The sequence below is a fragment of the Scyliorhinus torazame genome, chromosome 11 (genome assembly GCF_047496885.1).
Source record: "Scyliorhinus torazame isolate Kashiwa2021f chromosome 11, sScyTor2.1, whole genome shotgun sequence".
In the NCBI taxonomy this organism is placed as follows: Eukaryota; Metazoa; Chordata; class Chondrichthyes; order Carcharhiniformes; family Scyliorhinidae; genus Scyliorhinus; species Scyliorhinus torazame.
The window spans coordinates 723,317-744,615 of NC_092717.1; the positions used below are offsets into that span (position 1 = coordinate 723,317).

General features: G+C 44.2%; 1 protein-coding gene across 1 annotated transcript in view; it reads left to right on the plus strand.

Moving 5' to 3' along the window:
- avl9 (AVL9 homolog (S. cerevisiase)) overlaps positions 1-21,299 on the plus strand; it is a 162,671-nt gene that overhangs the window by 104,822 nt on the left and 36,550 nt on the right. The window contains exons 9-10 of the mRNA XM_072466837.1: positions 8,405-8,474; positions 9,714-10,255. Of these exons, the coding sequence (XP_072322938.1) occupies positions 8,405-8,474; positions 9,714-10,255 (612 nt within the window). The remainder of the gene's footprint in view (positions 1-8,404; positions 8,475-9,713; positions 10,256-21,299) is intronic.

Sequence of the window (21,299 nt, forward strand, 5' to 3'; positions counted from 1 at the left end):
CACGCCTCTTCTGCCGTCTCAAAGTAGTGGTGCTTCCCTTGGTATGTGACCCACAGTCTTGCCGGCTGCAACATTCCGAATTTGACCTTTTTGTGAAGCACCGCCTTAGCCCGATTAAAACTCGCCCTCCTTCTCGCCACCTCCGCACTCCAATCCTGGTATACGCGGATCACCGCGTTCTCCCACCTACAGCTTTGAGTTTTCTTCGCCCATCTGAGGACCATCTCTCTGTCATTATAGTGGAGGAACCTCACCACTATAGCTCGAGGTATTTCTCCAGCCCTCGGTCTTCGCGCCATAACTCGATAAGCTCCCTCCACCTCCAACGGGCCCGCCGGGGCCTCCGATCCCATTAGCGAATGAAGCATCGTGCTCACATATGCCCCGACGTCCGCCCCTTCTGCGCCTTCGGGAAGACCCAGAACCCTTAAATTCTTCCTCCTCGAGTTATTCTCCAGCACCTCCAGCCTTTCCACACACCTTTTGTGCTGTGCCTCGTGCATCTCTGTCTTCACCACCAGACCCTGTATTTCGTCTTCATTTTCAGCAGCCTTTGCCTTCACGACCCGAAGCTCCTGCTCCTGGGTCTTTTGCTCCTCCTTTAGCCCTTCAATCGCCTGTAATATCGGGGCCAGCAGCTCCTTCTTCATCTCCTTTTTCAGTTCTTCCACACAGCGCCTCAGGAACTCTTGTTGGTCCGGGCCCCATACCAAACGGCCACCTTCCGACGCCACCTTGCTTTGAGCTTGCCTTCCTTGCCGCTGCTCTAGAGGATCCTCCGCAATCCGACTGCTTTCCTCACCCTTTTCCATACATGTCCGGGGGGATTCCCTTCTGGTTTACCGCACAGTGTTTTTAGCCGTTAAAATTGCCGCTGGGGCGCCTATTAAGAGCCCAAAAGTCCGTTCCACCGGGAGCTGCCGAAACGTGCGACTTAGCTGGTCATCGCCGCACCCGGAAGTCCACGACCTGCCCTTTATGAACCCATGAGACAATTTCCATCCAGATGCCTCCCTATTTCTTTGTTGATAGATTCCAGCATCTTCCCTACTACCGAAGTTAAGCTAACTGGCCTATAATTACCCGCTTTCTGCCTACCTCCTTTTTTAAACAGTGGTGTCACGTTTGCTAATTTCCATTCTGCCGGGACCACCCCAGAGTCTAGTGAATTTTGGTAAACCTCAAACCCAGGCCCAAGGCAGACCCACAATCATAGCGAAAGGAGATGCAACAGTAGCAGCATGTTCAGACTGGTCAGGCCCATACAGCCTCCGAAGGCAGAAAAAGAAGGGTAGACGAGTGAACAAACCCACCTATAATAGGAAGCATGATTATAGAAGGTGATGGAGATTAAGCACATATTAAGGCATATATATGTGTAGATTAGGCAAGTGATTATTTAAGTGGTCTAGCAACCATTAACACTGACAAAATTATGTAAAAGCCTGACCAATTACCTTCGTAAAAGGAAACCTCCACTGTACATGTATCTGCAGCCACACGGTACATGGTTGACTTGTAATGCCCTCTTCAATGCCCTGGTAAGCAATTTGGTTGTACATTTAACCTTGCCAGTGCTGCTCACAAAGGATTAAGTAAATCAGATTATTATTAAAACAGACAAAAATGCATAAATACTATAAAGTAGTTGTTGGGCTGCCAAAAACAGCCAAAAGGAGATGCACAGTCACAGCATCAGAATAAAATATGGTAACAATTGAAAGAAATGTAAATCTTCCACTTATACAAAGCTATATTTATTTTTGAGAGTCAGAAAAATAGTGATCACTTGAAAATTTCGGGGAAATCCAAGTAAATTGGAATATTTTCTGCTGGTTCTATATTTTTTTTTTTAAACTGTGGGTAACTGTAAGTTGCTTAAGGCAGGGACAGCATGTTCGCTCGTCTACCCTTTTTCTGCCTTCGGAGGCCTATGGGCCTGACCATAGTCTGAACATGCTGCTACTGTTAATCAAACTAGTGCTTTTGATATGTTGATGAGCCTAGCAGCCCTGCAAACAGATGTTTACCTATGGCAGATGCATGACAACAGGAAATAGAACATGCAGGTTTTTGAATAAAGTGCTAAAGGTTTAAAGGAGGATACAAGGTGTGAAGACAGAGTCATAAAGTGAATGTCGATGTAAAGTACACTCGCTTAATGACACACTTCTCACACCTTGTTTGCAGTCCAGTCTCTTCCCACCTACATTTATGATTCCTCTGATGCCCTTTGTCATATCAACAATTTCCAGTTTCCTAGCGCTAACTGCTCCTACTTCATTATGGATGTCCAAACCTTCTCCGCTTCCACCTGGAGGATCTGAGGGCTTTCCACTTCTTCCTTGAGCAGAGCCTGAACAATCCCTATCCTCCATTACCACTTCTCCATCTGGCTGAACTTGTTCTGTCACTCAACAGTTTCTCCTTTAACTTGTCTCACTTCCTGCAAATAAAACGGCTGTCGGTGCCCTCATGGGCCCCATTATGCCTGTCTTTTTATGGGGTATGAGGAACATTAATCGTTTCGGGCCTGCTCCCACAACACTTTCCCAAATACATTGATGACTGTATCAGTGCTCCTTCATGCTCTCATCTGAACCTGGAAAATGTATCGATTGTGCTTCCAATTTCCACCCCTCTTTCACCTTCACATGGTCCATCTCTGACTGACCACCAATATTCATTACAATCCCACCGACTCGCAGAGCTATCTTGACTACAGTTCCTCACACTCTGCTTCCTGTCACAACTCCATCCCAACTTCCAGTTCTCCACCTCAGACACATTATTCCGATCATGCGACCTTCAAAAAAAGACCGTCTGACATATCTGCTTTCTTCCATAATCAAGGTTCCCCACCACCCCCTCCCCAACTGTGGTTGACAGGGCATGCAACCGGGTTCAACCCTTTCCCGCACCTCTGTCTCTTGCCCTCCCTCTCAGGACTACGATAGGGCCCCCCTTGTCCTCACCTTCCACCCCACCAGCCTCTACATTCAAATGATCCCCTCTGCCATTGCCACTAACTCCAACATGATTCTACCGTGAAACACATCTTCTCCCCCGCCCCCCTCCCCCAGGTCAGCATTCTGCAGGGACCACTCCCTTTGTCCACTCCTCCATCACCCCCTACTCCTCATCCCTTTCCCATGGCACCTTCCCTTGCAATTGCAAAAGATGCTGCACCTTCCTTTTTACCTTCTCACTGTTCAAAACCCATACACTCCATTCAGGTGAAGCAACATTTCACTTGCTGCCCCTTCAATTTGGTTGACTGTATTCACTCCCAATGCAGTGTCCTCTACTGATAGAACATAGAACATACAGTGCAGAAGGAGGCCATTCGGCCCATCGAGTCTGCACTGGCCCACTTAAGCCCTCGCTTCTACCCTATCTCCGTAACCCAATAACCCCTCCTAACCTTTTTGGTCACTAAGGTCAATTTAGCATGGCCAATCCACCTAACCAGAACGTCTTTGGACTGTGGGAGGAAACCGGAGCACCCGGAGGAAACCCACGCAGACACGGGGAGAACGTGCAGACTCCGCACAGTGACCCAGCAGGGAATCTAACCTGGGACCCTGGCGCTGTGAAGCCATAGTGCTATCCACTTATGCTACTGTGCTGCTCACATGATAGGGAGATAAAGATCTGTTCCATAAGAACTAGGAGCAGGAGTAGGCCATCTGGCCCCTCGAGCCTGCTCCAGCATTCAATGAGATCATGGCTCATCTTTCCGGCCCGAACACCATAACCCTTAATCCCTTTATTCTTCAAAAAACCATCTATCTTTGTCTTAAAAACATTTAATGAAGGAGCCTCTACTGCTTCACTGGGCAAGGAATTCCATAGATTCACAACCCTTTGGGTGAAGACGTTCCTCCTAAACTCAGTCCTAAATCTACTTCCCCTTATTTTGAGGCTATGCCCCCTAGTTCTGCTTTCACCCGCCAGTAGAAACAACCTGCCCGCATCTATCCTATCTATTCCCTTCATAATTTTATATGTTTCTATAAGATCCCGCCCTCATCCTTCTAAATTCCAACGAGTACAGTCCCAGTCTACTCAACCTCTCCCCGTAATCAAACCCCTTCAGCTCTGGGATTAACCTAGTGAATCTCCTCTGCACACCCTCCAGTGCCAGCACGTCCTTTCTCAAGTAAGGAGACCAAAACTGAACACAATACTCCAGGTGTGGCCTCACCAACACCTTGTACAGTTGCAGCATAACCTCCCTAGTCTTAAACTCCATCCCTCTAGCAATGAAGGACAAAATTCCATTTGCCGCCTTAATCACCTGTTGCACCTATAAACCAACGTTTTGCGACTCATGCACTAGCACACCCAGGTCTCTCTGCACAGCAGCATGTTTTAATATTTTATCATTTAAATAATAATCCCTTTTGCTGTTATTCCTACCAAAATGGGTAACCTCACATTTGTTAACATTGTATTCCATCTGCCAGACCCTAGCCCATTCACTTAGCCTATCCAAATCCCTCTGCAGACTTCCAGTATCATCTGCACGTTTGGCTTTCCCACTCATCTTAGTGTCGTCTGCAAACTTGGACACATTGCCCTTGGTCCCCAACTCCAAATCATCTATGTAAATTGTGAACAGTTGTGGGCCCAACACTGATCCCTGAGGGACACCACTAGCTACTGATTGTCAACCAGAGAAACACCCATTAATCCCCACCCTTTGCTTTCTATTAATTAACCAACCCTCTATCCATGCTACTACTTTCCCCTTAATGCCATGCATCTTTATCTTATGCAGCAACCTTTTGTGTGGCACCTTGTCAAAGGCTTTCTGGAAATCCAGACATACCACATCCATTGGCTCCCCGTTATCTACCGCACTGGTAATGTCCTCAAAAAATTCCACTGAATTAGTTAGGCACGACCTGCCCTTTATGAACCCATGCTGCGTCTGCCCAATGGGACAATTTCCATCTAGATGCCTCGCTATTTCTTCCTTGATGATAGATTCCAGCATCTTCCCTATTACCGAAGTTAAGCTCACTGGCCTATAATTACCCGCTTTCTGCCTACCTCCTTTTTTAAACAGTGGTGTCACGTTTGCTAATTTCCAATCCGCGGGACCACCCCAGAGTCTAGTGAATTTTGGTAAATTATCACTAGTGCATTTGCAATTTCCCTCGCCATCTCTTTTAGCACTCTGGGATGCATTCCATCAGGGCCAGTAGACTTGTCTACCTTTAGCCCCATCACTACCTCCTTAGTGATAACAATCCTCTCAAGGTCCTCACCTGTCATAGCCTCATTTCCGTCAGTCACCGGCATGTTATTTGTGTCTTCCACTGTGAAGACCGACCCAAAAAACCTGTTCAGTTCCTCAGCCATTTCCTCATCCCCCATTATTAAATCTCCCTTCTCATCCTCTAAAGGACCAATATATACATTAGACACTCTTTTTTTGTTTTATATTCCGATTCCACAAGGATCAAATGACACTTAGAGTTCTGTTTAAACCAGTTTATTATTACTGGCATGAGCTCGGGAGCCCAAACCCAATCAGAATCGAGCACAAGTTCCCTGAAAATCTACAAATCTACTGGTATTATACTGATGTAGAGATAGTGATTACACCACTCAGCAGGTTACACAGTGGTGCTCTGCTATCTCAGCCCGATAATGCTTATAAGACTAGATTACTTCATTACATTCCGTGTGAGCACATGTGATTATATTATCCAATAACTTAAGACTACATTGTCATTCACTACTAAGACACGTTGTTGCTAACTTTTGCCTTAGTTTAATTGCTCTGTTTATCACCTTTGCTCTTGAGTCGCCAGGTATCTTTCTGATACCGCCACGTGGTTCAAGTCCGAGTAATGATCAATAATCCAATACACCGCTTCATAAGATTTGAATCAAAGCACATTTATTATACACAGTAATCGCTACTCGTGCATAAATTCTACGTGTAAGCTACTTCTACGACTAACAGGCCAATACTTAACTCGGAACTGGCCCACCAGGTCAGGGAAACAAATGGCCTTTCGTTCGGGTTCTGAGTCTGCGGGATACGAAATTGGTACAGATTGGTAGCTAGGAGCGCCTATCTCGTAGCGAGCGTTGAAGTAAAACTTACTGGATTTCAGCGATGGCTGGACCGATCACTGTCAAGGGTTGGTTCGCGTTGCTGAGTGACCCGGTCAAGAAGAACGATTTGAACTTGGACTCTATTCTTATAGTCCCCAGGGGCTTCCCGCCTTTCGGGACGGACCCTGTATCTGGTTCCAAGTGATTGGACTTTGTCCCAATCACTTGGTTCGATTTTCTCCAATGCTGGAGCGATTCCTTGATCGATGGGCGGTCTTGAGGTGGTCGTTCACCTCCCTTTGTGTAGGCTTCTGCTGGCGCCGACGAGTCTGGGTTGGCTTTATGTATCTAAATGTTGCTCATTGTTCCCGGGGATTGCTCATTAATATGCAGATGGCTGGTGTTTTGTTGTGCTGATGGTTACTGGTATCGATCTTGTCTGGCCTTCCCAGAGGTGAATACACAGTCAACCTGCAGCTGCTTGTTTGTGTCCTGTTGGCTGACTTTCCCATCAGCCTTTGCCATTCGCCATTTTAAATCGGGAGTTAGCCATTCTAATTCGGGAGTTAGCCATTTTAACTGGCTAAGACACGTATACATTGTAGCACTTGACTACCTACAGTTAGTCCCACCCACTCCTTTGTCCTGCTTGCTGTTCAATTTCTTTTTAACTCCTTAATCTACATTGACTGAGTGACCGCTTTGCGGAACCACCTTCAATATGTAAACGTGACCCCCAACGTTCCTGTCACCAGCATTTTGCGCTCATACCCACATGTCCATCCTTGGCCTGTTCCAGGGATGCCTAGTGCAAGCAGAAGGAGCAGCACCTCATCTTCCAATTAGGCACATTAAAGCCCTTAGGATACAACATTGAGTTCAACAACTTTAGACTGTGGCCTTTGTCTTCTATCTTGACCCTTTTTATATGCAAAACATTTTTCGTCCCAATGCAACCATCTCCCATTGGGCCATCTGTCACCTTTTCTTTAGTTTTGCTTTTACTGAGACCCAACCTTTGTTTTCCCATTGACACAATCTGATATCTTACCTTTATGCCACAACTAGCACCCTCCATAACCCTTCACAACTGCCGTTAATGCTTCCTCTGTCTCGTGCCCAACATCTTTTTGCAACCCTCCTAGCTCCTACCTATCACTGACCTTTGAATCTGTTGTAGCTGCTCCACCCCCTTATACAGTATAGCCCATCACGTTTCTCCCTCTCTTTAACCCTGCAGAGGAGTCATACAGACTCGAAACATTAACTCTATTTCCCTCTTTACACATGCTGCCAGACACGCTGAGTTTTTCCAACGTTTTTTGTTTTCGTTTGAGATTTCCAGCATCCGCAGTATTTTGATAATTCAAAAACCCTTCATGTTCTGTATTGTTCCCAACTTGCCTTAGGTAAGTGTCTGTTTGTAGTGTTACGAGGTTCATCAACATATCAAAAGCGCTAGATCCATTAATATAGCCAAGTTGTCACTGCCTTAAGCAACTTAGTTTGCTATAATTTTTTAAAAATACATGGCTATAGAATCCCTACAGTGCAGAAGGAGGCTATTCGGCCCATCGGATCTGCATAGACTCTCTGAAAGAGCACCGCAACTAGGCCCACTCTCCTGCCCTATTCTAGTGACCCCACCAAGCCTGCATATCTTTGGGCCAGCTGCAAATATTCCAATTTTTGTAGATTTTCCTAACATTCTCATGTCATGACTGTTTTCCTGACACAAGCTCCACTGTGCTTTATATTAGTAACTGTGGCAATTAATAGCATAAATAGTCAGAAGTAAAAACTGCAGATGATGGAAATCTAAACTATAACCTGAAAATGCTGGAAATAATCAGCAAGTCAGGCAGCAACTGTGGACAGAAAAAGAGTTAATGTTTCAGGTTAAAGACTTTCATCAAAGCTCAAGTTGATCACTTCTGGTGCAAGGTCATTGACTTGCAGTATTAACTGTTTTTCTCTCCACAGATGTTGCCTGAGCTGCTAAGTATTTTCATCATTTTCTGTTTCTAATTCATAAATATTTAGAATTTTCCACAACCGAATATAAAGTGTTAGAGATTTCAATGATATTGGTGTTACGTGAGGAATTTTAACCTTGAATTAATTTACATTTATGTTCGGAATAGTCCATTGCATCCAAGTTCTTCCACCCAACGCTTTTGCAGATTTAGTTTAGTGCAGAGCTGGGAGTCACTGGTTTTCAATTTGTGATATCTGCTCGAAAGCTTAAATATTTCCTAAATTTTAAAAAGGATTGATGATGGCCATGTGTGTCATGTGTATGATAATAAAATGACAATTGTCTTTACAGGTTCTATTTTATTTGTCACCGGTAAACCGTCTGGTTGGAACCCTGATGACTGTTCTGTCACTTTTTCCAGGTTGGCACTAACACGTTTGTATCACTGACAAATTAGTGATTTGTTCTCTCAAAATATTCCAAAGCACTTTCCAGCCAATTAAATTTTTGAAATGAGGCCACTGTTGCAATGTAGGGAAACATGGCAACTAGTTTGTGCACAACAATATCCCCAAAATAGCAGTGAGATATATGAGCTGATTTGGTTTTTGTTAAATTTTGAGTACCCAATTCCTTTTTTTCCAATTAAGGGGCAATTTAATGTGGCCAATTCACCTACCATGGTTGTGGGGGTGAGACCCATGTAGACACGGGTGAATGCGCAAACTCCACACAGTGATCTGGGGCTGGGATTGAACTGGGATCCTAAGCGACGTGAGGCACCAGTGCTAACCACTGTGCCACCATGGCACCTAGATAATTTGTTTTTAAGTGACGTTAGTTCAAGAACCTGGAGAACTCGCCTGTTGCTCTTCAAATAGTGGCATGGCATTGTATACATCCAACTCAGATTGGACCTTGGTTTAGCACCTCATCTCAAAGATGGCACTTCTGACATTGCAACATGAAGTGTCAGTCTTAATTATGTACTCGAGTCTCTGGAGTGGAATTTACGATTTTCTGACTCCAATACAGGGGTATTACCACTGAGCCAAGATTATTTTTTATGTGGGATCTGAATAAGTGAGAAGAATAGATCAATTACCATGATAAATAGTCAGATAACTTATAATGTAGTTCTTCCATATACAAACGCTACTCCAGGTTCTCTCTGATTAGGAGCCTCTGATTTTGATTTTGTTTTTACTAATATTTCCTTTAAAAGAGCTGAGATGTTCTTTTGCAAGAAACCCTGTTGAAAAAGGTGGAGATGATCGATTTGTCCTCCTGATTCTATTACAGTGTCACTCTTGAAAGACAGTAAGGAGTCTTACAACACCAGGTTAAAGTCCCAACAGGTTTGTTTGGAGTCAGTAGCTTTCAGAGCACAGCTCCTTCAGTGATCAATTCATCATTGAAGGAACTGCACTCCGAAAGCTACTGATCCCAACAAACCTGTTAGACTTTAACCTAGTGTTGTAAGACTTCTTACTATGCCCACCCGAGTCCAACGCCGGCATCTTCACATCATGACTCTTGAAGGAGACAGTGGATCCAGTTGTTTCCCCCTCCCATTCTGAATAATAGTTTGTTCTTTCACATGGGGAAATTGGACTGTGTTCAACTAATAATCTCTGACTTATTTTTATGATTGCTGTAGGAATGATAGAACATGGTTTAGCAGATTCATCGCAATACAAGCCACGAAAGAGCACCTCTGAGGATGTTGCTTTCCAGGAACATGGTTTGAATACTGAAGAATATGTTTCCATTTCTGTGTCAGATATTTCAAACCCTGCTTCAGAATTCAGTGTAAAGACAAAATATCCAGGAGGCGATCATCAGGTGAAAGTTATGGCAAAGGTGGTAACCTTTCCAGATGTACAAAGGTCTGAGCAGGCAGATAGTAGACTTCAGCCACTGAGACCTTCACATTGCACGTCACCTAACTCATCAGAGAGCGATTGGGAAACTTTGGATCCGAGCATCCTTGATGCTGATAATGGGATAAAAGAAGATTTGTTGAATGAAAAGGATAATTCTGATCAAAAAGAAGTGTTTACATCAGATATCTTGATTTCCGAGTCCTTGCCAATCACAGTGCAACCACAGGCTAACACAGGCCAGTCAGTGATAATTCCAGGACTAATTTCTGGTCTAAAGGAAGACCAATATGGAATGCCCTTAGCTATTTTCACTAAGGTAACTATAAATATTGCATTTTGACTTTGATTTGAATTCCAGTAGGTATTTTGTATTTTGCCGTCTTTATATGAAACACAAGTACATTAAGGCTTAAACACCAAAACGTTCTTGAAGGAAGTGTTAATAACTCTGCTGATGTTAAATGCGAGGGTATCCCAGAAGGGTAACTGGAACTCTGGTTCTTAGTGGTATAATGTGAGAAAACATATGCAAACCAGGGAGGAATAGTCCAGCTTTATGATCAATTAATGAAGAATATTTATTAACTTGAAAGAAAAACACACAACAAGAAGGACTATAATACTCTACAACAGTACACTTAACTACACTGATGGCTACACACAGTGTAATGCATGAAATTACCCCTTTGTTCCCAACTACCTATGTTTCCTGAACTCTGGGATGCCCCTTGTTCCCAAACAACGTCCAATATTATATGACGCTATGAGCTTAATCCAGCAAATAATTGCCACACACAGGTTATTTAGCCACATTTGGGAAAATTGGCGAAGGTGTAATCTCTGTTCAATTTTTGGATTTAGCAATAACTGTGACTGTCATGGGATCTGCTGCTATTGTGTCCCTTTCTCCAGTTATACTATGGATATATCCTTCTTTTCCTTTGATGTAACCTACCCTATGGACCCAGCTTTTAGCATACAAGTGCCAAATTCCTTTCTCTTCACTTTGAAGTTACATCTTCTATACCCCATTGTTTTCCCCGAGTCACACAGGTAAATATTTGCTTTTCTCGCTGGTATGCTAATTTGCATATCAAACCCCCCTTCAGACAGCTGTCCTTAGCAATTTCCCTTTTTATTTTATCCCAATTCATGTTTTAATCGTTATTTGCCTCAATCCTTAACAGAAGGCTGTTTTGGGAATCTTAAGACCAAAAGTGCAATTCAGTTGACCTAGAAAATGCTAGATAAGGTGGCTTGTGTGTTCTTAGTGAATGGAGCCATCTAGCAGTTTTGTGCCAAAATACTGTAAAATTACAAACCAACTTGTTCCTCAAAAATTGTACTTATACAATTTTAAGGATTACAATATTTATAAGATTACAATATCTGGCTCACTGTTCGTGTGGAGTTTGCACATTCTCCCTGTGTTTGCGTGGATTTTGTCCCCACAACCCAAATATGTGCAGGGTAGGTGGATTGGCCCCGTTAAATTGCCCCTTAATTGGAAAAAATGAATTGGGTACTCTTTAAAAAAAAATTTTTAATTTAAAAAATCAATTTAGAGGACATAGGTTTAAGGTGAGAGGGGAGAGAGACAAAAGGGTCCAGAGGGACAATTGTTTCACACACAGGGTGGTGAGTGTCTGGAACGAGTTGCTAGAGGCGGGTACACTTTTGCCTTTTAAAAAGCATTTCGACAGTTATATATAGACAAGATCGATATAGAGGGATATGGGCCAAATGCAGGCAATTGGGGCTAGCTTAGTGGTTAAAACAGAGCGGCATGGACAAGTTGGGCCGAAGGGCCTGATTCCATGCAGTAAACCTCTGACTCTATGACTCCACGGGATAATTAGGACTGACACTTTAGTGCATTTCTAGGCCATTTCTCAGTCCTTTGAGAAGTTAGTGGGCTGCTTCTTAAATTTTTGCATTCCGTGTAGTGAAGGTGTTCCAACAGTCCTGTTATGTAGAGAGTTCCAGGATTTTGACAAAGCGATGATGATAGAAAGGCAATCCATATTCAAGTCAGGATAGTGTGTCTTCAAGGGGAACTTGGAGATCATGCTGTTCCAACCTACTGCCCTCCTCTTCCGAGGTGATGGTAAGCATTTATTTGAGTGGTGCTGTCGAATAAACCTTTATGGGTTGCTGGAATGCATTCTGTAAATGGTAAACACTGCAGCAACGATTCTCTGAAGGTGGAGAGAGTGGATGTTCAAGGTGGTGGATTTACTCTCAATATCTTGTTAAACTGATCTCGAAGATGTGAACGATCACGTGGTAACATTTAAAGAATAGTTCTCTCGGATGTGTTGGCCAACTTTCATACTGCAATCCGCATCTTTCTGATGAAAGATCATCTACCTGAAACGTTAACTCAATATCTCTTCCACAGATGCTGCCTGACCTGAGTATTTCCAGAATTTTCTATTTTTGATTTCCACCAGCGTTTGCCTCATTTAGTCCTTATCTCATTGCTGATTTTGAGAGCTTATTGTGTGCAAATTGACAGCCCATCCCCTACATTACAGTGGTAACTATTCTTCAGATGTACTTCTTTGATTGTAAAGTACATTGCGATTCCTTGAGGTCATAGCAGGCACAGTAAAAATGCAAATTCCTTAATTAAAAATTTCATCCTATGCCAGATGCTTCGAAACTCAACATGATTACATAAGAACATAAGAACTAGGAGCAGGAGTAGGCCATCTGGCCCCTCGAGCCTGCTCCGCCATTCAATGAGATCATGGCTGATCTTTTGTGGACTCAGCTCCACTTTCCTGCCTGACCACCATAACCCTTTATAAAACTATCTATCTTTATCTTGAAATAATTTGATGAAGGAGCCTCAACTGGTTCACTGGGCGGGGAATTCCATAGATTCACAGCCCTTTGGGTGAAGAAGTTCTTCCTAAGCTCAGTCTTAAATCTACTTCCCCTTACTTTGAGGCTATGCCCCCTAGTTCTGCTTTAACCCGCCAGTGGAAACAATCTCCCCGCATCTATCCTATCGATTCCCTTTATAATTTTATATGTTTCTATAAGATCCCCCCTCATCCTTCTAAATTCCAACGAGTACAGTCCCTGTCTACTCAACCTCTACTTGTAATCCAAACCCCTCAACTCTGGGATTAACCTAGTGAATCTCCTCTGCACACCCTCCAGCGCCAGTACGTCCTTTCTCAGGTAAGGAGACCAAAACTAAACACAATACTCCAGGTGTGGCCTTACTAACACCTTCTACAGTAACTTCCCTAGTCTTCAACTCCATCCCTCTAGCATAGAACATAGAACAATACAGCGCAGTACAGGCCCTTCGGCCCACGATGTTGCACCGAAACAAGAGCCATCTAACCTACACTATGCCATTATCATCCATATGTTTATCCAATAAACTTTTAAATGCCCTCAATGTTGGCGAGTTCACTACTGTAGCAGGTAGGGCATTCCACGGCCTCACGACTCTTTGCGTAAAGAAACTACCTCTGACCTCTGTCCTATATCTATTACCCCTCAGTTTAAAGCTATGTCCCCTCGTGCCAGCCATTTCCATCCGCGGGAGAAGGCTCTCACTGTCCACCCTATCCAACCCCCTGATCATTTTGTATGCCTCTATTAAGTCTCCTCTTAACCTTCTTCTCTCCAACGAAAACAACCTCAAGTCCATCAGCCTTTCCTCATAAGATTTTCCCTCCATACCAGGCAACATCCTGGTAAATCTCCTCTGCACCCGCTCCAAAGCCTCCACGTCCTTCCTATAATGCGGTGACCAGAACTGTACGCAATACTCCAAATGCGGCCGTACCAGAGTTCTGTACAGCTGCAACATGACCTTCCGACTCCGGAACTCAATCCCTCTACCAATAAAGGCCAACACTCCATAGGCCTTCTTCACAACCCTATCAACCTGGGTGGCAACTTTCAGGGATCTATGTACATGGACACCTAGATCCCTCTGCTCATCCACACTTTTAAGAACTTTACCATTAGCCAAATATTCCGCATTCCTGTTATTCCTTCCAAAGTGAATCACCTCACACTTCTCTACATTAAACTCCATTTGCCACCTCTCAGCCCAGCTCTGCAGCTTATCTATATCCCTCTGTAACCTGCTACATCCTTCCACACTATCGACAACACCACCGACTTTAGTATCGTCTGAAAATTTACTCACCCACCCTTCTGCGCCTTCCTCTAGGTCATTGATAAAAATGACAAACAGCAATGGCCCCAGAACAGATCCTTGTGGTACTCCACTTGTGACTGTACTCCATTCTGAACATTTCCCATCAACCACCACCCTCTGTCTTCTTTCAGCTAGCCAATTTCTGATCCACATCTCTAAATCACCCTCAATCCCCAGCCTCCATATTTTCTGCAATAGCCTACCGTGGGGAACCTTATCAAACGCTTTGCTGAAATCCATATACACCACATCAACTGCTCTACCCTCATCTACCTGCTCAGTCACCTTCTAAAAGAACTCAATAAGGTTTGTGAGGCATGACCTACCCTTCACAAAGCCATGTTGACTATCCCTGATCATATTATTCCTATCTAGATGATTATAAATCTTGTCTCTTATAATCCCCTCCAAGACTTCACCCACTACAGACGTGAGGCTCACCGGTCTATAGTTGCCGGGGTTGTCTCTGCTCCCCTTTTTGAACAAAGGGACCACATTTGCTGTCCTCCAGTCCTCTGGCACTATTCCTGTAGCCAATGATGACATAAAAATCAAAGCCAAAGGTCCAGCAATCTCTTCCCTGGCCTCCCAGAGAATCCTAGGATAAATCCCATCAGGTTCCGGGGACTTATCTATTTTCAGCCTGTCCAGAATTGCCAACACCTCTTCCCTACGTACCTCAATGCCATCTATTCTATTAGCCTGGGGCTCAGCATTCTCCTCCACAACATTATCTTTTTCCTGAGTGAATACTGACGAAAAATATTCATTTAGTATCTCGCCTATCTCTTCAGACTCCACACACAATTTCCCATCCCTGTCCTTGACTGGTCCTACTCTTTCCCTAGTCATTCGCTTATTCCTGACATACCTATAGAAAGCTTTTGGGTTTTCCTTGATCCTTCCTGCCAAATACTTCTCATGTCCCCTCCTTGCTCGTCTTAGCTCTCTCTTTAGATCCTTCCTCGCTACCTTGTAACTCTCCATCGCCCCAACCGAAACTTCACACCTCATCTTCACATAGGCCTCCTTCTTCCTCTTAACAAGAGATTCCACTTCCTTGGTAAACCACGGTTCCCTCGCTCGACGCCTTCCTCCCTGCCTGACCGGTACATACTTATCAAGAACACGCAGTAGCTGATCCTTGAACAAGCCCCACTTGTCCAGTGTGCCCAACACTTTCAGCCTACTTCTCCACCTTATACCCCCAAGTCACGTCTAATGGCATCATAATTGCCCTTCCCCCAGCTATAACTCTTGCCCTGCGGTGTATACTTATCCCTTTCCATCATTAACGTAAACGTCACCAAATTGTGGTCACTGTCCCCAAAGTGCTCTTCTACCTCCAAATCCAACACCTGGCCTGGTTCATTACCCAAAACCAAATCCAACGTGGCCTCGCCTCTAGTTGGCCTGTCAACATATTGTTTCAGGAAACCCTCCTGCACACACTGTACAAAAAAACGACCCATCTATTGTACTCGAACTATATCTTTTCCAGTCAATATTTGGAAAGTTAAAGTCTCCCATAATAACTACCCTGTTACTTTCGCTCTTATCCAGAATCATCTTCGCCATCCTTTCCTCTACATCCCTAGAACTATTAGGAGGCCTATAAAAAACTCCCAACAGGGTGACCTCTCCTTTCCTGTTTCTAACTTCAGCCCATACTACCTCGGAAGAAGAGTCCCCATCTAGCATCCTCTCCGCCCCCGTAATACTGCTCTTGACTAGCAGCGCCACACCTCCCCCTCTTTTGCCTCCTTCTCTGAGCTTACTAAAACACCTAAACCCCGGAACCTGCAACATCCATTCCTGTCCCTGCTCTATCCATGTCTCCGAAATGGCCACAACATCGAAGTCCCAGGTACCAACCCATGCTGCCAGTTCCCCTACCTTGTTTCGTATACTCCTGGCATTGAAGTAGACACACTTCAAACCACCTACCTGAACACTGGCCCCCTCCTGCGACGTCAAATCTGTGCTCTTGACCTTTCTACTCTCATTCTCCCTTACCCTAAAACTACAATCCAGGTTCCCATGCCCCTGCTGCATTAGTTTAAACCCCCCCAAAGAGCACTAACAAATCTCCCCCCCAGGATATTTGTGCCCCTCAGGTTCAGATGTAGACCATCCTGTCTGTAGAGGTCCCACCTTCCCCAGAAAGAGCCCCAGTTATCCAGAAATCTGAATCCCTCCCGCCTGCACCATCCCTGTAGCCACGTGTTTAAATGCTCTCTCTCCCTATTCCTCATCTCACTATCACGTGGCACGGGCAACAACCCAGAGATAACAACTCTGTTCTAGTTCTGAGCTTCCATCCTAGCTCCCTGAAAGCCTGCCTGACATCCTTGTCCCCTTTCCTACCTATGTCGTTAGTGCCAATGTGGACCACGACTTGGGGCTGCTCCCCCTCCCCCATAAGGACCCGGAAAACACGATCCGAGACATCACGTACCCTTGCACCTGGGAGGCAACATACCAAACGTGAGTCTCTCACGCTCCCACAAAATCTCCTATCTGTGCCCCTGACTATAGAGTCTCCAATTACTAATGCTCTGCTCCTCTCCCCCCTTCCCTTCTGAGCAACAGGGACAGACTCCGTGCCAGAGGCCCGTACCCCATGGCTTACCCCTGGTAAGTCCCCCCCCCCACAAGTATCCAAAGCGGTATACTTGTTTCTCAGGGGAACGACTGCTTTTTCCCAGTCCCTCTTACAGTTACCCACCTATCTCCAATCTTTGGTGTAACTAATTCCCTGAAGCTGCTATCTATGACCCCTTCTGCCTCCCGAATGATCCGAAGTTCTTCCAACTCCAGCTCCAGTTCCCTAACTCGGTCTTGGAGGAGCTGGAGATGGCAGCACTTCCTGCAGGTAAAATCAGCAGGGACACTAACTGCATCCCTCACCTCAAAATCCTGCAGGAGGAACATTGCACTCCCTTCCCTGCCATTCCTCTAACTTTCTACCAAGATCTGGCTAACAACTAAATTACATTTTTTATAAAAAATAATAATATAATATAATAAAATATGGTACTGACCTCACACCAATTGGTTTTATTATTAGGTTAGAGGAGGAGGGCGGGTGGGAGACACTACACGTGTAGTGTCTCGGGTTTCCTCTCCGCCAGAATATATTGGTGAGGGTCTTCCCAGACATCCGCGGGTCGACTTCCTGTTCCCGCCTAAAACACTAACTTTTAAAAAAAATTCTCAGCTCCTGCTGAAATTGACTAACCAGCCAGCTCCACTCCCGCCGAAATCGACTGACCTGCCCCTGCAAAGACAAGTTCTTTTAAAGGACAGACTTACCTCCCAGCAGCCGCTTCCGCACTGCTCCCGCTGAAACTGACTCACCAGCTGTTCTCCCGCCGAAATCGACTGGCCTGCCCCTGCAAAGACAAGTGTTTTGCAATGAAAGAGAAAACTCCATTCGCCTTCTTAATCACCTGTAAACCAACTTTTTGTGACTCATGCACGAGGACACCTAGGTCCCTCTGCACAGCAGCATGTTTTAATATTTTATCATTTAAATAATAATCCCTTTTGCTGTTATTCCTGCCAAAATGGACAACCTCACATTTGTCAACATTGTATTCCATCTGCCAGACTCTCGCCCATTCATTCAAACTATCCAAATCCCTCTGTAGACTTCCAGTATCCTCTACACTTTTTGCTTTACCACTCATCTTAGTGTCGTCTGCAAACTTGGACACATTGCCCTTGGTTCCCAACTCCAAATCATCGATGTAAATTGTGAACAATTGTGGGCCCAACACTGATCCCTGAGGGACACCACTAGCTACTGATTGCCAACCAGAGAAACACCCATTAATCCCCACTCTTTGCTTTCTATTAATTAACCAATCCTCTATCCATGCTATTACTTTACCCTTAACGCCACACATCTTTATCCTATGCAGCAACCTTTTGTGTGGCACCTTGTCAAAAGCTTTCTGGAAATCAAGATACACCACATCCATTGGCTCCACGTTGTCGACCTGCCCTTTATGAACCCATGCTGCGTCTGTCCAATGGGGCAATTTCCATCCAGATGCCTCCCTATTTCTTCCTTGATGATAGATTCCAGCATCTTCCCTACTACCGAAGTTAAGTTAACTTGGCCTATAATTACCCGCTTTCTGCCTATCGCTTTTTTTAAACAGTGGTGTCACGTTTGCTAATTTCCAATCCGCCGGGACCATCCCAGAGTCTAGTGAATTTTGGTAAATTATCACTAGTGCATCTGCAATTTCCCTAGCCATCTCTTTTCGTACCCAGGGATGCATTCCATCAGGGCCAGGAGACTTGTCTACCTTTAGCCCCATTAGCTTGCCCATCACTACCTCCTTGGTGATAACAATCATCTCAAGGTCCTCACCTGTCATCGCCTCATTTCCATCAGTCACTGGCATGTTATTTGTGTCTTCCACTGTGAAGACCGACCCCAAAAACCTGTTCTGTTCCTCAGCCATTTCCCCATCTCCCATTATTAAATCTCCCTTCTCATTCTCTAAAGGACCAATATTTACCTTAGCCACTCTTTTTTGTTTTATGTATTTGTAGAAACTTTTACTATCTGTTTTTATATTCTGAGCAAGTTTACTCTCATAATCTATCTTACTCTTCTTTATAGCTTTTTTAGTAGCTTTCTGTTGCCCCCTAAAGATTTCCCCATCTTCTGGTCTCCCACTAATCTTTGCCATTTTGTATGCTTTTTCCTTCAATTTGACACTCTCCCTTATTTCCTTAGATATCCACGGTCGATTTCCCTCTTTTACCTTCCTTCCTTTTTGTTGGTATAAACGTTTGCTGAGCACTGTAAAATCGCTTGGAAGGTTTTCCACTGTTCCTCAACTGTTTCACCATAAAGTCTTTGCTCCCAGTCTAACTTAGCCAGCTCTTCTCTCATCCCATTGTAATCTCCTTTGCTTGAGCACAAAACACTCGTGTTTGAGTTTACCTTCTCATCCTCCATCTATATTTTAAATTCCACCATATTGTGATTACTCTTTCCAAGAGGATCCCTAACTATGAGATCATCAATCAATCCTGAAACAGGACCAGATCTAGGATCGCTTGTTCCCTCGTAGGTTCCATGACATGTTGTTCTAGGAAACTATCGCGGATATATTCTTTCAACTCCTCAAGGCTGCCTTGACTGATCTGGTTAAACCAATTGACATGTAAATTAAAATCCCCCATGATAACTGCATTTCTGCATGCATCAATTATTTCTTTGTTTATTGCCCGCCCCACCGTAATGTGACTATTTGTTGGCCTATAGATTACTCCTATCAGTGACTTTTTCGCCTATTGAAATGATTTCCTGGTTTTCCTGATATTCCTGATTTCCACCCAAATGGATTCAACCTTATCCTCCATAGCACAGACGTTATCCCTTACTACTGCCCGGATGTCATCCTTAAATATCAGAGCTACACCACCTCCCTTACCATCCACTCTGTCCTTCCGAATAGTTTGATACCCATTGATATTTAACTCCCAATCGTGACCATCCTTTAACCATGTTTCAGTAATGGCCAAATCATAGTCATTCACGATGATTTGCGCCATCAACTCATTTATCTTATTCCGATTACTACGTGCATTCAGGTAAAGCACCCTTATGTTGGCTTTACATCTTTTTGAATCTTAACATCTCTATCAGTAACCACTCGGTTACGGGGCTGTTTAGCACAGGGCTAAATCGCTGGCTTTGAAAGCAGACCCAGGCAGACCAGCAGCACGGTTCAATTCCCATAACAGCCTCCCCGAACAGGCGCTGGAATGTGGCGACTAGGGGCTTTTCACAGTAACTTCATTTGAAGTCAACTTGTGACAATAAGCGATTTTCCTAAGGGGCTGTTTAGCACAGGGCTAAATCACTGGCTTTGAAAGCAGACCAAGGCAGGCCAGCAGCACGGTTCAATTCCCGTAACAGCCTCCCCGAACAGGCGCCGGAATGTGGCGACAAGGGGCTTTTCACAGTAACTTCATTTGAAGCCTACTTGTGACAGTAAGCGATTTTCATTTCATTTCATTTCATTTCACTCCTAAGTTATTTCCCCTTTTAACATTTATCCTAATTTTCCTTATCGTTGAACCCATATCTTCATGTAATAACCTTCTGCTTCGCTTTCCATTCATGTTTTCACTTCCCATTTTATTCCTTTTCGTATTACTGGGCCTATTCACTGAGCTCTCCTCAGTCACTGTACTCTGTACTATTGCCCTTTTTGATTTTTGGCTATGTCTTCTCTGCCTTACACTTTCCCCCTTGCTCCTTTTGTTTCTGTCCCCGTTTTACTTCCCTCTGACTTCCTGCATCGGTTCCCATCCCCCTGCCCCATTAGTTTAAATCCTCCTCAACAGCACTAGCAAACCCCCCCCCCCTCCCCGGACGTGATTCTGAAAGAGAAAATATTAAGATGGTCAATCTCCCTTATGTTATCCAAGGACTAAACTGAGGAGATTGGCAGGCTGGGGTTTGCCTCAAGGACACACATTTTTATCTTGAGGTACGGTGTCTTTTACATGTCTAACCTAGGCAATTGCACCCTGTCCAGGTCCAAATTCTTGCTGATTCAAAATCCTCTGTCAATATTTCTATTTGACCTCTTTCCTTGATGGTGATCTCTTCATTCCGCTTACAGCCAGTGAGGAGGCAGCATGGGTACACACTCCTTTAGAAGCTCAAAAACATAGACACTCCTGTGCTTTTCAAAATTTTTCGAATTGAAAATTAAGGATCAAACTTATTGATGCAGAATAGTGCCGTGCAAACACTGCAGAATACAGAAAGAAGTCCTGTAGTCTGTAACTAGTTGTAAACTTTTGATATGTAATCATCAGAAACCGTTCTACTTACACATTCCTTATTCTGCAGTTTATTTAATTTTGTGATGACGACCATATTGTACATGAATTGATTGGATATAACTTGATAACTACAAACATACATCTGAACACACAAAGTAAGAGCAGGAGTACACCATTTCACCCTTCAGGCCTGCTCTGCCATTTGATAAGATCGTAGCTGATTTGAATGTGGCTTCAATTCTACTTTCCTTATGTCTTTTCCCTGTACCTTTTGACTCCTTTGCCTCCACTGCTCTCTGGGGAAGGGTATGCCACAGGCTAACAATCCTCTGAGGAAGCAAAT